This window comes from Schistocerca nitens, chromosome 1, assembly GCF_023898315.1.
Source record: "Schistocerca nitens isolate TAMUIC-IGC-003100 chromosome 1, iqSchNite1.1, whole genome shotgun sequence".
Classification (NCBI taxonomy): domain Eukaryota; kingdom Metazoa; phylum Arthropoda; class Insecta; order Orthoptera; family Acrididae; genus Schistocerca; species Schistocerca nitens.
The window spans coordinates 134,179,184-134,199,896 of NC_064614.1; the positions used below are offsets into that span (position 1 = coordinate 134,179,184).

Consider the following 20,713-nt stretch of genomic DNA (forward strand, 5'->3'; position numbering starts at 1 on the left):
TGGAGATCCTACTGGATTTCTGGAATGGGGTCACTGGGGCAGTGTTTGTAGGTACAGGAAGCTGACAGCTGGTGGAATCATTCTGAGGGATAATCCTTGTGATTCAAAACAGTGGTGAAGCCTTTGTTAGCATGTAGGATTATAAGGTTTGATCAGTTCTTAGGTAAAATGCCATTTGGCTAGGGCCTCCCGTCGGGTAGACTGTTCACCTAGTGCAAGCCTTTAGAGTTGATGCCACGTTAGCAACTTGTGTGTCGATGGGGATGTAATGATGATGACAAGGACAACACAATATCACCTGAGTGGAGAAAATCTCTGACCCAGCCCGGAATCAAAACCGGGCCATTAAATATGACATTCTGTCGCACTGCCCACTCAGCTACAGCTACCAGGGAGAGGGAGGACAGTTCGTAGGTGATGGATTGAAGTTCTTTCTGTTGATGTAAGGTTAGCTTGCATGTTGAAGGAAGTGGGGAATGATGGTGAGGCAAGGTTAAGAAATTCTGGAGAGTTAACAGGGGGTTACTTGGTGGCAGTGGGGGGGAGGGGGGGGGGGATCACAAAATGGCTCTAAGCACTATGAGACTTAACATCTGAGGTCATCAATCCCACAGACTTAGAACTACTTAAACCTAACTAACCTAAGGATATTACACATCTATGCCTGAGGCAGGATTCGAACTTGCGACTGTGGCAGCAACATGGTTCTGGACTAAAACACCTAGAACCACTCGGCCACAGTGGCCGGCCGGTGGATCACAGATGGATGGAGCAGTGAACTGAGTCTGCAGAGTTCAACATTGGTCATTGGCTAACTCTGATTGGTAGTGTTGTGGTGAAAAAGTGTTTCCATTGTAGGGGCCGAGAGAAGGTCTTTAACAAATCCTGCATGACTGAATTTCGGGGTGGGGTAAGAGATGAGGCCTTTGGAAAGGACTGATACTTTTGCAGGGCTAAGGCTTTTGGAGGAAAGGTTCGTGATTCTGTGCCAGGTCTGTTCAGGTTCTGGATTCTGTGTGATGGTGGGAGGGAGTTTTGAAAGGTGGGTTAAATGTAGTAGGTCTGCGAGACAGGCCTTGTCAGCTATGAGGGGACGTGGAGGAGTTTTAGAGGTTGTAGTAGAGGTGATGGACAGTGGTAGTCCAAGACAGGAGTGCCAAGGGAGAAGGGTGAAGAGTTTTTTGAGGTGGTTTTGTGCATGTTGCTCTAGTTCCTGGAGGGCAAGTGTTTCAATGTGTGTTACAGGATGCAGGAATTCAGGACTTAGGCCCATCCCAGAACTTCTCCCCAGAGCCCATCTCTCTCCTCACCCCTACCACTACTCCCTGCACTCCTTCCTTCTACATGAAAATCCAACCACCCAGGACTCCCCATTGTGGCCAGTTACTATGCCCCACTGAGAGAATCTCTGCTCTCATAGACCAACACCTTCAGCCTTTTACCTGGCACCTACCCTCCTATATAAAGGATACCAACCATTTCCTCCACAGACTCTCCACACTTCCTGTCCCTTTACCACAAGGTGCCCTGCTTGTCACTCCCTTTACACTAACATCTGTAATGGCCATGGCCTTACCACTATTGAACACTACCTTCCCCAATGCCTGACAGATTCCAAACCAACAACCTCCTTCCTAGTTGACATGACCAACTATACACTCACCCACAATTACTTCTCCTTTGAAGGCATTACCTACAAACAAATCCAGGGTATGGCTATGGGCACCCACATGGCTCCATCGTATGCCAACCTGTTCAATGGGCTATCTAGAGGAATCCTTCCTAAACACCCAGAATCCTAAACCCCTCACCTGGTTAAGATTTATTGATGACATCTTTGTAATCTGGATTGAGAGTGAGGACACCCTATCCACATTCCTCCAGAACCTCAACAGCTTCTCCCCCATTCGCTTCACCTGGTCTTACTCTACCCAACAAGCCAAATTCCTAGTTGTTGACCCCCACCTCAAAGATTGCTACATCAGTACCTATGTCTGATAGGTTTCTATCAGCCAACAGCAATATGTCCACTTTGACAGCTGCCACCCTTTCCATACCAAGAAGTCCCTTCCAAACAGCCTAGCCACCCGTGGGTGTCACATCTTCAGCGACGAACTGTCCCTCTAAAAATATACTGAGGGTCTCACTAAAGCCTTCACAGACCATAATTATCCACCAAACCTTGTACAAAAACAAATCTCCCGTGCCTTAACTTTCCAGTTACTCACCACCCGTCTAAGTCTCACCATCTGGCCACAGAGGAGCATTCCCTTCATGACTCAGTACCACCCAGGACTGGAGCAACTGAAGTACATTCTCCACCAGGGTTCTGACTACCTCTCATAATGCCCTGAAATGAGATAAGTCCTTCCCACCCCTCCCACAATGGTATTCCACCGCCCACCGAACCTACAGAATATCCTCATCCATACCTACACAACCCCTGCTCCCAACCCCTTGCCTCATGACTCTTATCCCTGTAACAGACCTAGATGCAAGACCTGGACCCATACATCCTCCCACCTACACCTACACCTACTCCAGGCCGGTCACAAATATCACCTATCCCATCAAAGGCAGGACTACCTGTGAAACCGATCATGGTATCATGGTGAAATCAGTCATGAGATCTACAAGCTAAGGTGCAACCACTGTGCTGCATTCTATGTGAGCATGACAACCAACAAGCTGTCTGTCTGCATGAATGACCACCGACAAACTGTGGCCAAGAAGCAACTGGACCACCCTGTTGCTGAGCACACTGCCCAACATGATGTTCTTCATTTCAATGACTGCTCCACAGCCTGTGCCATCTGGATTCTTCCCACCAAAACCAGCCTTTCTGAAATGTGCAGGTGGGAACTCTCCCTGCAATATATCCTACATTCTCATAACCTTCCTGGCCTCAACCTTCATCAGTCATTGTCCTAACCCATCTAGCCCCTTCCCTGTTCCCATTCCAGCAGTACACAGCACTCTATTCCACTAACCCTGTGTTTTTAATTCTCTCTGTTTTGCTACCTCCCCTCTCTCCCTGACCTCCATCTAACCTCCCAACTACATCTAGCTGCCCTGCTCTCCACCTCATCTTTGCACTTTACTGTCCTGCACCCCTACCCTGCTATCCCTCCCCCTTCCTGCCCAGTCTCCCTCTTACCCTTAACCTGTTGCCTCTACCATCATGCACTGCTGCTTGCAGTTTGGCTCTAGCTGCCAGAGACTGTTATCACGTGCGTGAGAGTTGCGTTTGTGCATGCGCAAGCGCACGCACGTGTGTGCATTTTCAATAAAGGTGTTGTTGGGTGAAAGACAGTCTTTTTATTGTGCCTATCTGCAACTCATCATCTTTGCTAAATGGTCTGCCTCTTTAGCTGGGTGGCAATGTGCTCGCCTCCCATGCAAGCAGGTTCAATTCCCGGATGGGTTGGGGATTTTCTCCACTCACGGACTATGTGTTGTATTGTCCTCATCATTTCATCCTCATCACTGGCGCACAAGTTGCCCAATGTGGGGTTGAACAAAATAAGACTTGCACTTGGAGGCCGAACTTCTCCGAATAAGGGCCTACTGGCCAATGATGCCATATGCTGATTTCCCTTTTTTTCTCGATATATGGTGAATATCAACTTTCCTTTTCCTAATACTGATACATAAATTGTGTACATAACAATGTGCTCTTTTGTTTTCTTCCTTGCACTCAGTTTTAACAAAAAATCTGTGTATTAGGAAAGAACACTACCTTCAACATATTCACCCTGCATTCATACACATTTTCGCCATCGTAGAACCCAGGCATCAAAATTAGTTTGGAAAAAATTCAGGGTTTTGCTTCTTGACTCATATTTTAAAACTGTTTTAACCTCGTCCATGGCAAAAGTGTATGGGGATGCTGTAATGGACATCAGCAAAATGCAGCATTGAAGGAGTGTGGTAATGGAGAAGGCACACAGCTGCCAGCTGATAACATTTATCACAGATAACAATTGAGGACATGCAGCTGAACTGATTTGGAGAGACAGATACACTGGAGTTCACAATCAGCAGCTTTAAAATCATTCTGAGAATGACTTATCAGCTTATGATTAGAATACTACTACACAGTCTGAATAATCCAAAATTTTGCAATGCAATGCAGTCTATTCACAGATATAAACAACAAAAAACAATGCCACTAAAGCTACTAACATCACATATCAAGCAGCTGGAGAGGTCTCTCTCATACCCTGTATAGCAATGATCCCAATTGACTGACCCATTCTATTTAGGGGAATCACAGTTTCATTTGCTGTAACAGTAAAGAAGGCTCAAGATCTGACATTCAAATACGCTGAAATTGACTTACGATCAGAGTGTTTTTACCATGGTCAGTTGCATGTGCCTTTTCACTAACTCTTACCATAGCACACCACAAATACCAAACCGTACTCTATACTAGGACATAAGCTGTATATTTAAAAAAAAAAAAAAAAACACCTGTATATAAAACAATATAAACATAGTGTACCTCGATAGTGTGCCATTTTGTTTTCTTCCTTGCAATTGGATTTAATTAAGACAGCCAGCCATTTAAATAATTACACAAATTTTTTGCACGGTTGTAAGTTGTCACAGTCTTACAAGTATAAAAAAAATGTATATTCTGAAGTATTGTAATTGTACAGCCCACAAAAAATTTAAAAAACCTTAAAAATAATAACAACCAAAAATGAAAATATGTGTCTTGTTCATTACATTACAATTTTGTTAATATTTTATTATAATCTCAAGCTCCATCCTTCACAGTGGGTGAAGCTGCAAAGACGAGACAAAATTTTCATCCTGGCACAGTTCCCAGAGACACCCAAGATTAGGGAGTGTGTCAAGTTCCCGTAGAAATTTAGTAATTGTGAAGCATTGCCAGTTCACTAGAGTATGATTCAGTATTGTCTAATGAAAACTGCATAAATGTTCAGTCAGAGAATGATAAGATTTCAAAGCGATGCAAAGATTGGCAACTTCCTTTAAATGTTCAGAAATGTAAAATTATGCACTTCACTCAATGGAAAAACATAGTAATCTATGACCACAATATCTACGATTCAAAATTTGAATCAGTCAACTCAAACAAATACCCAAGTGTAGCAATTTGTAGGGATATGAAATGAAAACAATAAATGTGCAGAACCAGCGGTATGTGACTGCATTAATATGATAAAAGATCTGTTAGGTACAAAACATCACACTAACGGCATTTTCCTAATCTTCCAAAGGGTTTTGACACAGTGGATCACAAGATATTGCTGGAAAAACTGAACATATGGTACTGGATCAGAGGACTTGCAAACAAATGGAATGCATTGTTTCTAGCAATTTCATACAGACAGTCAGGACAAAGCACACTAACAAACAACTCAATCATTAACTGAAATCCTATCTAGCAGTAAAACTGTTAAACATGGTGTGCCACAGTGCTGAGCATTGGGACCTCTATTTCTCAGGCATATTTATGACTTGAGCCTGAATATAGATGCACACAAAACAATAATAACTGCAGATGACACAAATGTATTCGTCAAAGTGGAGAACATATGGGCAGTTCAGAAAGCTGTGAATTTGGCTACTGAACAAGTCAGCAGTATAAAATTTTATGTCTTATTTACAAAATAATTCTAATATGAAAGACTTTTTGTCAGAGATGTTCTGGTGTAAGAAGAGAAATTAAAAATACAGAAAAAGCATACCAACTGAGTCTCAGTTATTGTGATTACCATTTATTCACATGTCATGTGGGTCCTCCTTTGTCTTTCATTATTGTATGATGTCAACATTCCAATGGTGAGGTTTGTAAAATTCTGTGAATGAATCAAGCTGAATGAGAATGAGAAATGAACAACTATCTTTTTTATTCAAATACACAGAAAAAACTATGACCTAATGGACAATGATAACAAAAAAGAAAAGATAAGTATAAAAATCTATTATTTTGTAAATTTTCCTTCTCTCCTGGGGTTAATCAGTGTTACAATAGCAGTGTGCGCACTAGAGATGCACTTTCACTGACTGAGAATAATGCAGCTTGGGAAATGAACTGTGTATTTTGTGGGAGTCACCACAGTTCATCATGAGTTTGTTGCAGGTTTGAAATGCTTTAATAGTATTGACATTTAATAGAAGGGAGTTTTTACTGAGAAAAATTTTCTCATTTAGCATAATGTGAAAATTGAGATATGGGGGATCAACAAGTCAGGTATAACACTGTGTGAAAAAGGTGTATAAATATTTAATATCAGGAAAACTACAATAAAAATTTTCTTCTCCTCAAAGAAAATCATCTTCACCTTACACAAACTGGATGGTACATGTAATTAATAGTAATCATTGAGTGCATCATCTATATTGTATTGAACACAATAACATTCCCTGCCTGTACCACAAGTGAATTATTATTACAAAACAATGAATTAAAAATGTTTCAAAATAACAAGACAGTTTTCATTGCACTGCAAAATATTACACAGTTGTCCACTCCTTCCATAGTTCACACACAGGTGCACTTCACGTCTGAACCCCCTCTTCCAGATACAAAATTTCTGCAGCGCAGTATAGCCTAGACTGAAGAGCTAGTTCGAGCGCTGTCCTGTTCTCATTGTCATGTAATTTTACATCAGCACCTTCATGTATCAAGAATTCCATCATCCTAGGAGTCCAGGAACCCCGGTCTCCCCTGGAACTTACCAACATGAGGGAAGTTTTGCCATTTCTGTCCCTTTGATCGATTGGGATGTGGCCCTCATCCAAGAGGTATTTCACATTCAGTGCATGGCCAGAAAGAGCTGCACAGTGGAGGGCTGTCTGACCATCATTATTCCATTCATCTGGATTCTTTTGCATGCCCATGATGTGCTTTACCATTTTGTAACTGTTCTTTGCTGCAATATGTAACAAGGTTGTCTTGTGTTCAGGATCCCACCAACAGTCTTCAAGATTAGTTCCCAATGAAATCAAATCTTCTAACATCTGCACAAAGAAAAAATATTTTACATAAATAAAAAAGAAGTTACGGCAATTTAAGAATGTCATGTACATAACATTTTCATCAAAATATCCCCTATGACTTTTCTAGTACAGTGACACAGATATTTTGATTGTATCACCACTCAAATTAATGTGTGCATCTGAACTGTGAGAACAAATCAAGATTTACTTTAAAAATGAAATGTGTAGTATATACAGACACATCAGAGATGACCACAGAACTTTGTAACTATAGTTAGTCTTCAAGACAGAGAGAAAGCTTCCACAAATAAATATAAACACATTCTCATAGTTATGTAACAATATCATGAAAAGGATAGTTGCCACTCACCATATAGTGTAGATACTGAGTCACAGAGAGGCACACCAAAAAGATTGTCACAAAATAAGCTTTCGGCCAACAGTCTTTGTCAAAAATAGATGACACACACACACACACACACAAACACACACACACACACATGACCACACTTTCTGGCAGCTGAAGCCAGACTATGAGCAGCAACAGCAGTGCATGATTGGAGAGGCAACTGGGTGGGGCTAAGGAGGAGGCTGGGTTGGGGAGGGGGAGGGATAGCAGGGTAGGGGTCTCATATGCTGTCCCTCTTCTTCACACTTATCCACCCTCAGACCTGCAACCCAAAATAAAATATTTTTTTATTTATATCTTTTCTTTAATCCTATTGTGACTTCACACCAATTTTAGCAGGTTTTTGCCTTTCACTATCATCGTACTCATTGAGATTTCATCTTGTTGCCTCCTATTTCATCCTTTTTGTGATTTTTTTTTCCCATTTATTTGGGTGTATTTTTGCAAATTTTTTTGGAAGTAATCCTACATTATTTTACGTATTTCTTCACGGTTTCTTTTTGTTTTTTTCCCCCACCACCATGGATCCTTGCTCTTTCCATCTGCGTCAATAGAGAAAAGTTTCCTATCCCTAGCCATAACCCAGTCCCACATACTGTTCCTGCGTTGTTGCTTGGCTCATTGAATCCCCCCAAAATGGCCTTGTCATCAAGAAATTACCTACCTCTGGCTGCCACACTTCCTTCCAGAATTACCCCCCATCTGTTCAGATTCCGCCAATCCTTAGCCCTCACCAACTTAGTCCTGCAAAACCATATCTACACTCCTGGAAATTGAAATAAGAACACCGTGAATTCATTGTCCCAGGAAGGGGAAACTTTATTGACACATTCCTGGGGTCAGATACATCACATGATCACACTGACAGAACCACAGGCACATAGACACAGGCAACAGAGCATGCACAATGTCGGCACTAGTACAGTGTATATCCACCTTTCGCAGCAATGCAGGCTGCTATTCTCCCATGGAGACGATCGTAGAGATGCTGGATGTAGTCCTGTGGAACGGCTTGCCATGCCATTTCCACCTGGCGCCTCAGTTGGACCAGAGTTCGTGCTGGACGTGCAGACCGCGTGAGACGACGCTTCATCCAGTCCCAAACATGCTCAATGGGGGACAGATCCGGAGATCTTGCTGGCCAGGGTAGTTGACTTACACCTTCTAGAGCACGTTGGGTGGCACGGGATACATGCGGACGTGCATTGTCCTGTTGGAACAGCAAGTTCCCTTGCCGGTCTAGGAATGGTAGAACAATGGGTTCAATGACGGTTTGGATGTACCGTGCACTATTCAGTGTCCCCTCGACGATCATCAGTGGTGTACGGCCAGTGTAGGAGATCGCTCCCCACACCATGATGCCGGGTGTTGGCCCTGTGTGCCTCAGTCGTATGCAGTCCTGATTGTGGCGCTCACCTGCACGGCGCCAAACACGCATACGACCATCATTGGCACCAAGGCAGAAGCGACTCTCATCGCTGAAGACGACACGTCTCCATTCGTCCCTCCATTCACGCCTGTCGCGACACCACTGGAGGCGGGCTGCACGATGTTGGGGCGTGAGCGGAAGACGGCCTAACGGTGTGCGGGACCGTAGCCCAGCTTCATGGAGACGGTTGCGAATGGTCCTCGCCGATACCCCAGGAGCAACAGTGTCCCTAATTTGCTGGGAAGTGGCGGTGCGGTCCCCTACGGCACTGCGTAGGATCCTACGGTCTTGGCGTGCATCCGTGCGTCGCTGCGGTCCGGTCCCAGGTCGACGGGCACGTGCACCTTCCGCCGACCACTGGCGACAACATCGATGTACTGTGGAGACCTCACGCCCCACGTGTTGAGCAATTCGGCGGTACGTCCACCCGGCCTTCCACATGCCCACTATACGCCCTTGCTCGAAGTCCGTCAGCTGCACATACGGTTCACGTCCACGCTGTTGCAGCATGCTACCAGTGTTAAAGACTGCGATGGAGCTCCGTATGCCACGGCAAACTGGCTGACACTGACGGCGGCGGTGCACAAATGCTGCGCAGCTAGCGCCATTCGACGGCCAACACCGCGGTTCCTGGTGTGTCCGCTGTGCCGTGCGTGTGATCATTGCTTGTACAGCCCTCTCGCAGTGTCCGGAGCAAGTATGGTGGGTCTGACACACCGGTGTCAATGTGTCCTTTTTTCCATTTCCAGGAGTGTATCAAGCCCAAATCTCCTTGCAATACCTTCTCTCCATCCATAAAATTCTCCTACTGTGCAATCTCAAATTCCTGGAATCCATAACACACACTGAATTTCTTGCCCTTCAGGAACTACAGCAACATGAACAATGCCACCTCAAAAATTATTTACCCTGGTCGCTTCCTACTCCTGCCTTGCAGTACTACAGGCCACCACCTCTACACCTACCTCCAAACCTCCCCCACATCCCCTCGTAACTGAAAAACCCTGTCTCACAGACCTACTACATTTACCCCAGCATCAAAAACTCCCTCCCATCACCACACAGAATCCAGAACCTAAACAGATCTGAAACACAGTAATGAACCTTTCCTCCAAAAGCCTTTAGCCCCCCAGAAATATCAGTCCTTTCCAAAAGCCTCACCTTTTGTCCCACTCTCAAATTGAATCATGCTTGTTAAAGACCTCTCTTTCTCCCAATCCCTAGAGTGGAAACACTTTTTCGCCACCAACCCTACTGAACAGACTCATCCACAGACCAATGTTGAACCCTGCCTGACTCTGTTCACTCCTCCATCCACCCATGATCCACCCCCATTGCCCCAAATCATGCCCTGTTAACTTTCCAGAATCTCTTAACCTTGAACCTTGCCTCGCCATAATTCCCCAAATCCCTCAACACACAAACTAGCCTTAAATCTGCAGAAAAAACCAGTCTACCACCTAAAAACTGATTATGATCTTATTATATAGTACCTGCAAAGGCTTCACCACTGTTGTTTGGAATCACAATGATTACCTGGCAGAAGGACTCCACCAGCTTGTAACTTCCATCTACTTTATTTATTGATTGACAGTCCTTGGTGTCGACGTACTGCACTGTTATACTGGCTGAAAAATGGGTGGTGGAAGTTCAACACTGACTACTGTAAATGATGTAGCCGACAGTTGCACAATTGCATTTCACGGTTCTTTACTTTCATTGTTCACAACCCCCACCGCCCCCAATATTACAAAATTATATGGCAAGTTCACTGCAGTTAAATGTTGATAAGCCTCATTAATAGGTTGCAGGCAAACATCAGCATACTGCTACGATAGTTTGCTGTTGAATATCTATGAGCAGTAAAAACCTAACCACACAGTTCACAGTTCTCACAGAATAACAGGTATGTGTGACCCTATTTCTCAAATAAATTGAACAGACATTGTCATTAAGTGTTTTAACACATGGCCTATTTAGTTTACACTTAATCTACTGTTAAAATGATGCAGTGTTGTTATTTTAACCAATACATAAATTGCCTCTGAAAATCAGCCATGGCCTGAGCGTCTTGAGACCAAAAGTCAGTCCTTCATACATCCTCACAATAATAGGCACTGAAACTATACATTGTTTGATGTTTAAGTTACAGAAATTACAATTAAAACATAACTCATTCAATTAACAGAATACATCTAAAAATTCTTTCTTTTTAACATTTTCTTCTACGACAAAGGTTAGGCTGAATTATTTGTTTAAATAATGAAATTAACAGTTATAATTATGCTAACAACTTTTGACAAACCTGGTAATTATTTTGGAATTATTTAAGGGCTGGCTGTGCTAATATGATTTTGAACAGAGCCAAATAAATACTTCAAGAATTCTATTAGTTCTTCCAAATATTTATAATTGGTACAGAATTTATATTTGTTTACAAGTCTGTAATAAAATCTGTCATGCAACAATTACTGATTTCAACCTATAACTAAATTATTAACTAGGAATGGTCAAAATAAATTACGCAATTAATTATATACACAAAACTATGCACAAAATTAGACCTGGTGCTATATTCCTTAAGACTGAGGACCAACCTTTCTCTTTTATGGAAATGCAGCTTATATTCGTGCATGTTAATGGTAATTAGGGAAAAATGAAAATAAAAATGAATTTAAAGGAGGCAGATGGCAAAACAAGAGAGGAAGTAAAGAGATCGCTGCTTCGTCACAAACTGTCAGATAACATGCACCTACGAACCTTGCCCCAGCGACCCCATGCCAGAAATCCAGCAGGATCTCAAGTCTCCTCATATCCTTAGGCCCATCCCAGAACCTCTACGTGGAGGGCATCTCTCTGCTCACCCCTGCCACTCCCCACACTCCTACCTTCTGCATGCTTCCTGAAGTCTATAAACCCAGCCACCCAGGATGCCGCATTGTGGCTGGTTACTGTGCTCCCACTGAGAGAATCTCTGCTCTCATAGACCAACACCTTCAATCTATCACCCGGAACCTACCCTCTTATATAGAAGAGACCAACCATTTCCTCCACCAACTATTGATGCCATGTTCCTTTACACTAACAACCATGGCCTTACTGCTATTGAACACCACCTTCCCCAATGCCCAATGGATTCCAAACCAACAACCTCGTTACTAGTCACCATGTCCATCTATATCCTCGCCCGCAATTATTTCTCCTTTGAAGGCATTACCTACAATCAAATCTGGGATACGGCTATGGGCACCTGCATGGCACCATCCTATGCCAACCTATTCATAGGCCATCTAAAGGAATGCTTCATAAACAGCCAGAATCATAAACCCTTCACCTAGTTAAGATTCACGGATGACATCTTTGTGATCTAGATTGAGGGTGAGGACACCCTATCCACATTCCTCCAAAACCTCAACAGCTTCTCCCCCATTTGCTTCACCTGGTCGTACTCTACCCAATAAGCCACCTTCCTAGATGTTGAATTCCACCTCAAAGATGGCTACAGCAGTACCTCTGTCTATATCAAACCTACTAGCCACCAGCAACACCTCCACTTCGACATCTGTCACCCATTCCATACCAAGAAGTCTCTTCCATACAACCCAGCCACCCATGGCTGTCGCATCGGTAGTGACAATCGGTTCCTCTCAAAATATATCGAGAGTCACATTGAGGCCTTTATGGATTGTAATTGCCCTCCCACCTCTGTATAAAAACAGATCTCAGGTGCCTTATCTTCCCAGTGACCCACCACCTCCCAAAATCTCACCATTCGGATATGGAGGAGCATTACCCTCGTGGCTCAATCTCTACAGCCCATGTAGGGCCTTGGCCTTCTGGACAATCTGCGTCTCTGGTGGCTGCCTTGGCTCTCCATCTTCTAACTCCTATTCTTGTCAAGTCCCACTCCATGTTGTCTAGCCAACTGGTCCTCAGTCTGCCCTCATATGGTGTCCACCTGGTTTTCCTTGGAAAACATTCTTGAATGTGCTGCTCTCCACCATTCTTTCTACATGTCCCAACCAACATAGTCTATTACTCTTTATTTCTGTCATGATACCCAGTTTGTTGTACAACTCTCAGATCTTATTATTATTTCTGATTCACCAAAACTCCTTATCATTCACTGGCCCAAAGAGTTTCCTAAGTATCTTCCTTTCTCAACCCTGCAACAACTCCTCATCATTTTGCGTCATTGTCAAACTCTCTGGACCATACATCACTACAGGTCTCGCTACTGTACAATACACTGTCAGCTTCAGATTCCTACTAAGGTTTTTTGCTTTAAATACATAGTAACATGTATTTCTTCTCTCATATCATTATCCTCAGTTACCAGTGACCAAAGATATTTAAAGCTCTCACAGCATTCAAATTATTTTCGTTCAAATCAGGCTTCTTTCTCCTTCACCACACCTTTTCCTAGATGTTAATAAACATACATATATACATTAATACTTGTTGCATACATCATGAATACGACAGTTCGTAATGATGTGTAAGGTGTCACTTAACATAAGTTTTCGTTACACAAAATAATTAATTAATATTTTTTTACTGTTACTACTTCATATATAAAAATTCATCTATTTAGTAGGACAAGTCATCATTCAGAAATTCTTTTAATTTGCTTTTAAATGTTGGTTGGCTGTCAGACTTTTAATGCTATTTGGTAAATGGACAAAGATTTTTGTGGCAGATAATTCACCCCTTTCTGTGCCAAATTGAGATTTAATCCAGAATAGTGAAGAGCATCCCTTGTTATTTTTGAATTGGGATGTGTTATTAATAACCAATTTCATAAGTGAATATATGTATTGTGAAGGTACTGTGAATATCTCGAGTTCCTTAAATAAATGTCTGCAAGGTGATTTGGGTGGGCTCCAGCTATTATTGTGATTAAACACTTTTGTGCAATGAATACTTTTTCTCTTAATGATGAATTGCCCCAAAATATGATGCCATATGAAAGCAGTGAATGAACATAGGCATAGTAGGCTAATTTACTGACATGTTTATCACCAAAAACCAATAACCCTAACAGCATAAGTAGCTGAGCATAACCATTTCAGCAGATCATTGATGTGCTGCTTCCAATTCAGTTTCTCATCAATGCGCACACACTGAAATTTTGAATTTTCTGCCTTAGCAGCAGACTTCTGTTCATAGTCTGTGTTGCCAAGGCTGTTATGTCATTTACTGTACAAAATTGTATAAACTGTGCTTTCTCAAAGTTTAGTGAGAAGCCATTTGCAGAGAACCACTTAATAATTTTCTGAAAGACATTATTTACAATTTCCTCAGCTGTTTCTTGTTTATAGGTTGTGATTACTATACTTGCATCATCAGCAAAAAGAACTAGCTTTGCTTCTTCATGGTTCTAGAGTGGCAAGTGGTTAATATATATTAAGAACAATAAGGGACCCAAAACTGAACCCTGTGGGACGCCATTCTTGATACCTCCCCAGTTAGAGGACTCTGCTGATCTTTGCTGATTATCTGTACTGTTAATTTCAACCTTCTGCATTCTTCCAGTTAAATATAAACCATTTGTGCACTGTCCCACTGATACCACAATACTTAAGCTTATCTAGAAGAATTTCATGATTCACACAATCAAAAGCCTTTGAGAGATCACAAAATATCCCAATGGGTGATGTTCGGTTATTCAGAGCATCTAATATTTGGTTATTGAAAGCATGTATAGCATTTTCTGTTGAAAAACTTTTCTGAAAGCCAAACTGACATTTTATTAGTACTTCATTTTTACAAATTTGTGAAGCCACTCTTGAATACAGTACTTTTTCAAGAATTTTGGATAAAGTTGTCAGAACTGAGACTGGGTGGTAGTTGTTAGCATCAGGCCTATCCCCTTTTTTATGCAATGGTTTAACAATAGTGTGCATCAGACCTATCCCCTTTTTATGCATTGGTTTAACAATAGTGTATATCAGTCTGTCTGGAAAAATGCCCTGTTTCAGTGAGCTACTACATAATTGGGTGAGAATCCTACTTATTTGTTGAGAACAAGTTTTTAATGCTGTGTTGGAAATGCCATCAAGTCCATGTGAGCTTTTACTTTTGAGTGAATTTATTATTTTCCTAATTTCAGTAGGAGAGGTGGGTTGAATTTCAGTTTTATCAAATTGCTTAGGTATTGCCTCTTCCATATACTGCCTTGCATTTTCTAATGAATAGCTGGATCCTATTTTTTCTACAACACTTAAAAATGTTTGTTAAAACGTTTTCTACTTCTGACTTCTTGTTAACAAATGTTTCACTAAGTTTATCTGGAAACAATATATCTAAAAACAAAAACGTGGAATGTTTCCTTCTACTAGTTTCACTAAGTTTGATAGAAATACAGTCTTCTTGTGCTCTCAGTTGCCCTGTTTCCCTTTTAACAATATTCCAAATTGTTTTAATTTTATTTTCAGATGTGCTAATCTCAGACATAATGCACATACTTCTGGACTTTTTAATAACATTTCTTAATACAGTGCAGTAGTTTTTAGTATGTCTGACTGTTTCAGGATCATTGCTCCTCCTAGATATAAGATACATTTCCCTTTTCTGTTGTCAAGATATTTTTACCCCTTCAGTAAGCCATGGTTTCTTAAAATTATATTTCTCTGCTTTCTTATGGAAACTATTTTCAGATATACTCACAAAGGTATCATGAAATAGGTCAAATTTTGAATTAGCGTCAGGTTCCCTGTACACCTCATATGAGTGTAACTTTTGCAAGCTTTCCGTAAAATTTTCAGTTGTTAAATCATTAATTTAATGCACTATTTTGGAGGACTGTTTTGCATTACTGTATGGAGCTATGTCATATACTGTAACTAGCTGTGCATCATGATCAGACAGACCATTCTTAATTGGAGAATTTTTTATTTGATTAAATTTATCTTGGTCTATAAAAACATTATCTCTCAGTGTGCTGCTTTCCTGTACCACCTGAGTAGGAAAATCAATAACTGACGACAAATTGGAAGAACCAAGTAATACTTCAAGGTCAAGCTTTCTATTGGACTGCTTCAGAAAATCTACATTGAGATGCCCAAAAACAATAATTTTCTTCCCTCTGTCTGACAGCTAGCACAACAAAGAATCCAAGTTTTACAAAAACAGTTGAAAATTTCGTAATGGGGACCTATACATGGCTAAAATTTTAAAAGTGCTATTATTTAGCTCATCTACTTTATTTTTTATCCCATGATATTCTGATGCAATATACTAACATTATTTTTCACTGTGCTTTTATGAGAATCTTGTGACACACTAACATTATTTTTCACTGTACTGTTATGACACTCTTGTGATATTTTAACATCCCTAGTACCTGCCAGTCTGAGCTTCTCATTAAGCTTAATTTTAATCAATGTTGGATGATTTGACACTGATCTTAGCCTAAAAAAGAAGTACTCCTATGAGTTTCAGTGCCTCCCCCTCCCTCCTTCCCTTAAAGGTTTTGTTATTATCTCAGCCAGTTTACCCTTCCCTTTCCTATTGAGATGCAGGCCATGTTTGTGAAGTCCCAACTACCAAAACCATCAACAAGAACCAAATCTTTCCCTGGTAAAGTAGCTGTCCGAAGCACCTGATCTAGCTCCATATTGACCCTCCTGACAGAGCTGTTCAATTGGGGCTGATCATACTGCATGAAAGCAGGAACCAAGTCAAAGTTTGTGTGGTTTGTTGCAGATGTTACTTTTACCAGGTCACTCTCAATATTGTATCCTTGATCCCTATCAGTACTGTTTTCCACTCCACCCACTACCACATCATGATCCTGTTTTATAAAACCCTTGCACAATGATCCTACATCCTCTATCACTTGGCTAAGACATGCACTGGGCTTGAAAATACTTGTGACCTTGTACCTGTCACCTAATTTTTCCTGCAAGATCTGGCTCACACCTCTTTCACGGCTACTACCTAACAACAGAACTTTCCTCCTACTTGCAACTTTTTTTTAAATTGTTGGTTTATTAGTGAGCTGGTTTCCTAGTCTTTGTCTTTGACTGATTGTCAGCCCTATCTCTGCTCCATATCTTTCTAATTTTTCAAGCTTTTCTTCCAGGTCCTGTTTGTTCCTGGATAACAAATCAATATCATCTGCACATGCAAGAGCCTGCATCACTGTATTAAACGGTGTTCCCCCAGGGTTTCTGCTTTGTGTCTTTCACATTACCCTCTCCAACTGTACATTAAACAGAGTAGTGGAGAGCACATCACCCTGTCACAACTCTTGGTTAATTTCAAATGCCTTTGATAAAGTGCCCTCAAACTTCACTTTACATGCTCTTCTTCTCAAAGTCATTTGGACCAGTTTTATTAATTTGTTGGATACTCCTGCATCTTGCATTGCCTTCCAGAGTTGATCCCTGTTGATACTATCATAAGCTTGTTTGAAATCGATGAACAGCTGGTGGACATCAATGTTATACTCATAACATTTTTCAAGGATCTGTCTGATGGTAAATATCTGCTCTGTAATTGTTCTATTAGTTCTGAAACCACACTGGTAGTATCCTACATACTCTTCTACATATAAACTGAGTCGCCCTGCCATGATTTTTCCTTATACTTTATTTACTATACTGACCAGGGCTAATTCTCTATAATTTGCACAACTGGCTTTGACATGTCTCTTATGAATAGGGCATATTATAGCTATCTATATTCCACTGTTCTGGCATATTTTCTTTTGCACCATATTTCCACTATAATCTCATGCAAAACCCTTATTAGTTTTTCTCCATCATATTTTATCATTTCTGCTGTAATATTGTCTTCTTCCAGAGCTTTATTGTTTTAATAGTCTTGATCCTAGCTCTAACTTTTTCCAGTGAAGGTTCCTCAACAGTTTCCTAGTACTCTTCTTCCCTGTTTACTTCCTGCTCCACCTTATCTACCACAGAGGCATGTACTTCACCTTTCTTTTCAAATTCTGTATTCAGTAGTTTACAAAATACTCCACCCATCTGTCTAAAATCTGATCTTTTCCTCCAAACAGAATTCCCTCTTTATCTTTACAGAACACTGTTCTGCATTGGAATGCTTTCTTTATATCTTTCAGGATTCTCTCTTCTAATTCATCAATCCACCATTTTTCAATTTCACTCTTTTTCCTCCTACATCCCTTATTTGCATCCTTTCTCTTCTCCTAGTATTCTTCTGCAGTAATTCTTGTTCTCCTCTGCAGGATTCTTTTTCTTCTCTCATTCCTTTCTTCTATCTTCCTCCTGCAATCTTCATCAAACCAGAACTGGGTTCTCAATTGCTTTTTTCTACCCAATACAGTTTCAGCTGTCTTCTGTATTATAGCTTTGACTGTTTCCCATCTTTCTTCAATAACCTCTCCTGCCCAATCTTTGACTTCATTAAGTCTATTTGTCAAAATAGTTTTATACTGTTGCACTATATTTTCATCATTTCTTAGCTTAGCATCATCAAACCTTAGCACAATAGTTTTCTTGGTCTGTCTGTAATTGACTATCTTCTATCTGTATTTAATTCTCACCAAACAGTGATCACTATCTGCATCTGCACCAGTGCATACACCACTTGGTGGCTAGCGGAGTATATATGTAGATCTAGATATAGACAACTACCCACTTCTAGTATATCTGAAGCATGTCTTCTATCTATGAGTACGTGATCAATCTGGTTTTTTGTGATTCCATCTGGGGAGCACCAAGTAACTTTCCATATATCTTTCCTTTGCATCCATATGCTTTTAATAATCATGTTATTGCTCATGGCAATCAATTAATCTGATACCATTGTCATTAGAAGCTTCATGCATGCTGTCCTGCCCAGCTGCTTTCCTACACGCAATTTCTCTTCTTACTTGCGCATTGGAGTCTGTCATAACCACCTTAACATCATACTTTGCCACTGTTACTATTTCCTGTTCCATTTGCTCATTGAATATCTTTTTCCACCGCTTCTGCATCTTCTGTTGGAGCATATGTACACATGAAGGAAATATTGAAAAAGTGAGCTTTCATCCGTAATACACAGATTCTTTCACCAACAGGCTTAAATTTCAATATGGCATCCTTATGAGCATTATCAACCAGAAAACTCGTGTCTCCGTATCCTCTGCCTCGACAGCTGTACCACAATATGTATGCCCCAGATGCTGCTAATATTCCATTTCCTTCCCATTTCACCTCTTGTATTGCTGCCATCATCACATTATATTTCTTCATTTCCCTTTTCAGATTCTTTAGTTCTCCAGTCTTGTTCAGTGTTCTCACATTTCATGTCACAAAATACCAATTCACATGATATTTCCATTGCCAAGGCCATTTATTCGTTACATCCGTCTGGCTTCCTTTGTCCTTTGGTTCCATAACTAGCTCTTTTTTCTGGGATAGGGTTGTTAGCCCCATGCCCAACCTCTTCCTTTATCTAGGGGTGGGACTGGCACTGGGATTTCCATGGTATCTCCCAGTGGCGGAGTTCACAGAGGCCTTTACAGACCGTAATTATCCTCCCAACCTTGTACAAAAACAAATTTCCCGTGCCTTAACTTTACAGTCTCCCACTACAGACCGTAATTATCCTCCCAACCTTGTACAAAAACAAATTTCCCGTGCCTTAACTTTACAGTCACCCACTACCTCACTAAGTCTCACCATCCAGCCAGAGAGGAGCATTCCCCTTTTAACTCAGTACCACCCAGGACTGGAGCAACTGAATTACATACTCCATCATGGTTTCAACTATCTCTCATTGTGCCCTGAAATGAGATATGTCCTGCCCACTACCCTTCCCACCCTCCCACAGTGGTATTCTGCCGTCCAGCAAACCTACGCAGTATATTCGTCCATCGCTACACAACCCCTGATCCCAATCCCTTACCTCATGGCTCATATACCTATAATAGACGTAGATGCAAGACCTGTCCATACATCCTCCCACCACCACCTTTTCCAGTTGTGATAATGTTCCCTGCTTTAATTCTTCATTTGTTGTCCTCAGATTCGACATACTGGCTGAAAAAATTGGGGGTGGAAGTGCAGTAAAGTCTACTGTAAATGATGTAGTCAACAGGTACACAGTTGCATTTCACAGGTGTTTACTTTCACTTTTCACAACCCCACATATACACATTTAATATGGCCAGTGCACTATTGTTTAACTTTTGATAAGCCTCATTAATAGTTTTCAGCTGTACATCCACATACTGCTACAATAGTTTACTGTTGAACATCTATGTGCAGTAAAAACATAACCACAAAGTTCACAGTTCTCAAAGAATAGAAAGGTACACAACGAGCAGACACTGTCATTGTTTTAATACACAGCCTAACTGTGTTACACTTATTTCATAGTTAAGTTGAAGCATTGTTGCTGTTCTAAACAACACAGTTTTCTTGGCTGAAACTCAACCTTGGACCGACTGTCTCGGGACAAAAAATTGGGCCCTTATATGTCCTTGCAATAATAGGTACTGAAACTATACATTGTTTGAAGTTAAATTAACACAATACATCGATTTTTTATTTTTATTTTTTTTTTTTTACAGTTTCTTCTACTACAAGAGTTAGGCTGAATTATTTGTTTAAATGATGAAATTAACATACATCATTATGCAAACAATACTTTTGACAAAACTGATAATTACTTTGGAATTAATTAAGGGCTGGGGTTGATAATTTGTTTTCAAATAGAGCCAAATAAATACTTAAAGAATGCCAGTGATTCGTCTTGCAAATGTTTGTAATCAGTACAGAATTTATATTTGTTTATAAGCCAACAATAGAAATTAAGTTACGAAAAAATTACTGATTTTCAGCTATAACAAAAGATATTAACTAGAAATAGTCAAATTAAATTAGGAAATTGATGACACACACAAAACTAAGCACAAAACTAGATCT

The 20,713-nt window shown here is 40.8% G+C and overlaps 1 protein-coding gene across 1 annotated transcript in view; it reads right to left on the reverse strand.

The window, feature by feature from the left end:
• Positions 1–6,241: 6,241 nt before the first annotated feature.
• LOC126243066 (serine/threonine-protein phosphatase 6 regulatory ankyrin repeat subunit C-like) overlaps positions 6,242–20,713 on the reverse strand; it is a 293,793-nt gene continuing 279,321 nt past the window's right edge. Inside the window, exon 16 of the mRNA XM_049948136.1 lies at positions 6,242–6,996. Within this exon, the coding sequence (XP_049804093.1) occupies positions 6,535–6,996 (462 nt within the window). The 3' untranslated portion in view covers positions 6,242–6,534. The remainder of the gene's footprint in view (positions 6,997–20,713) is intronic.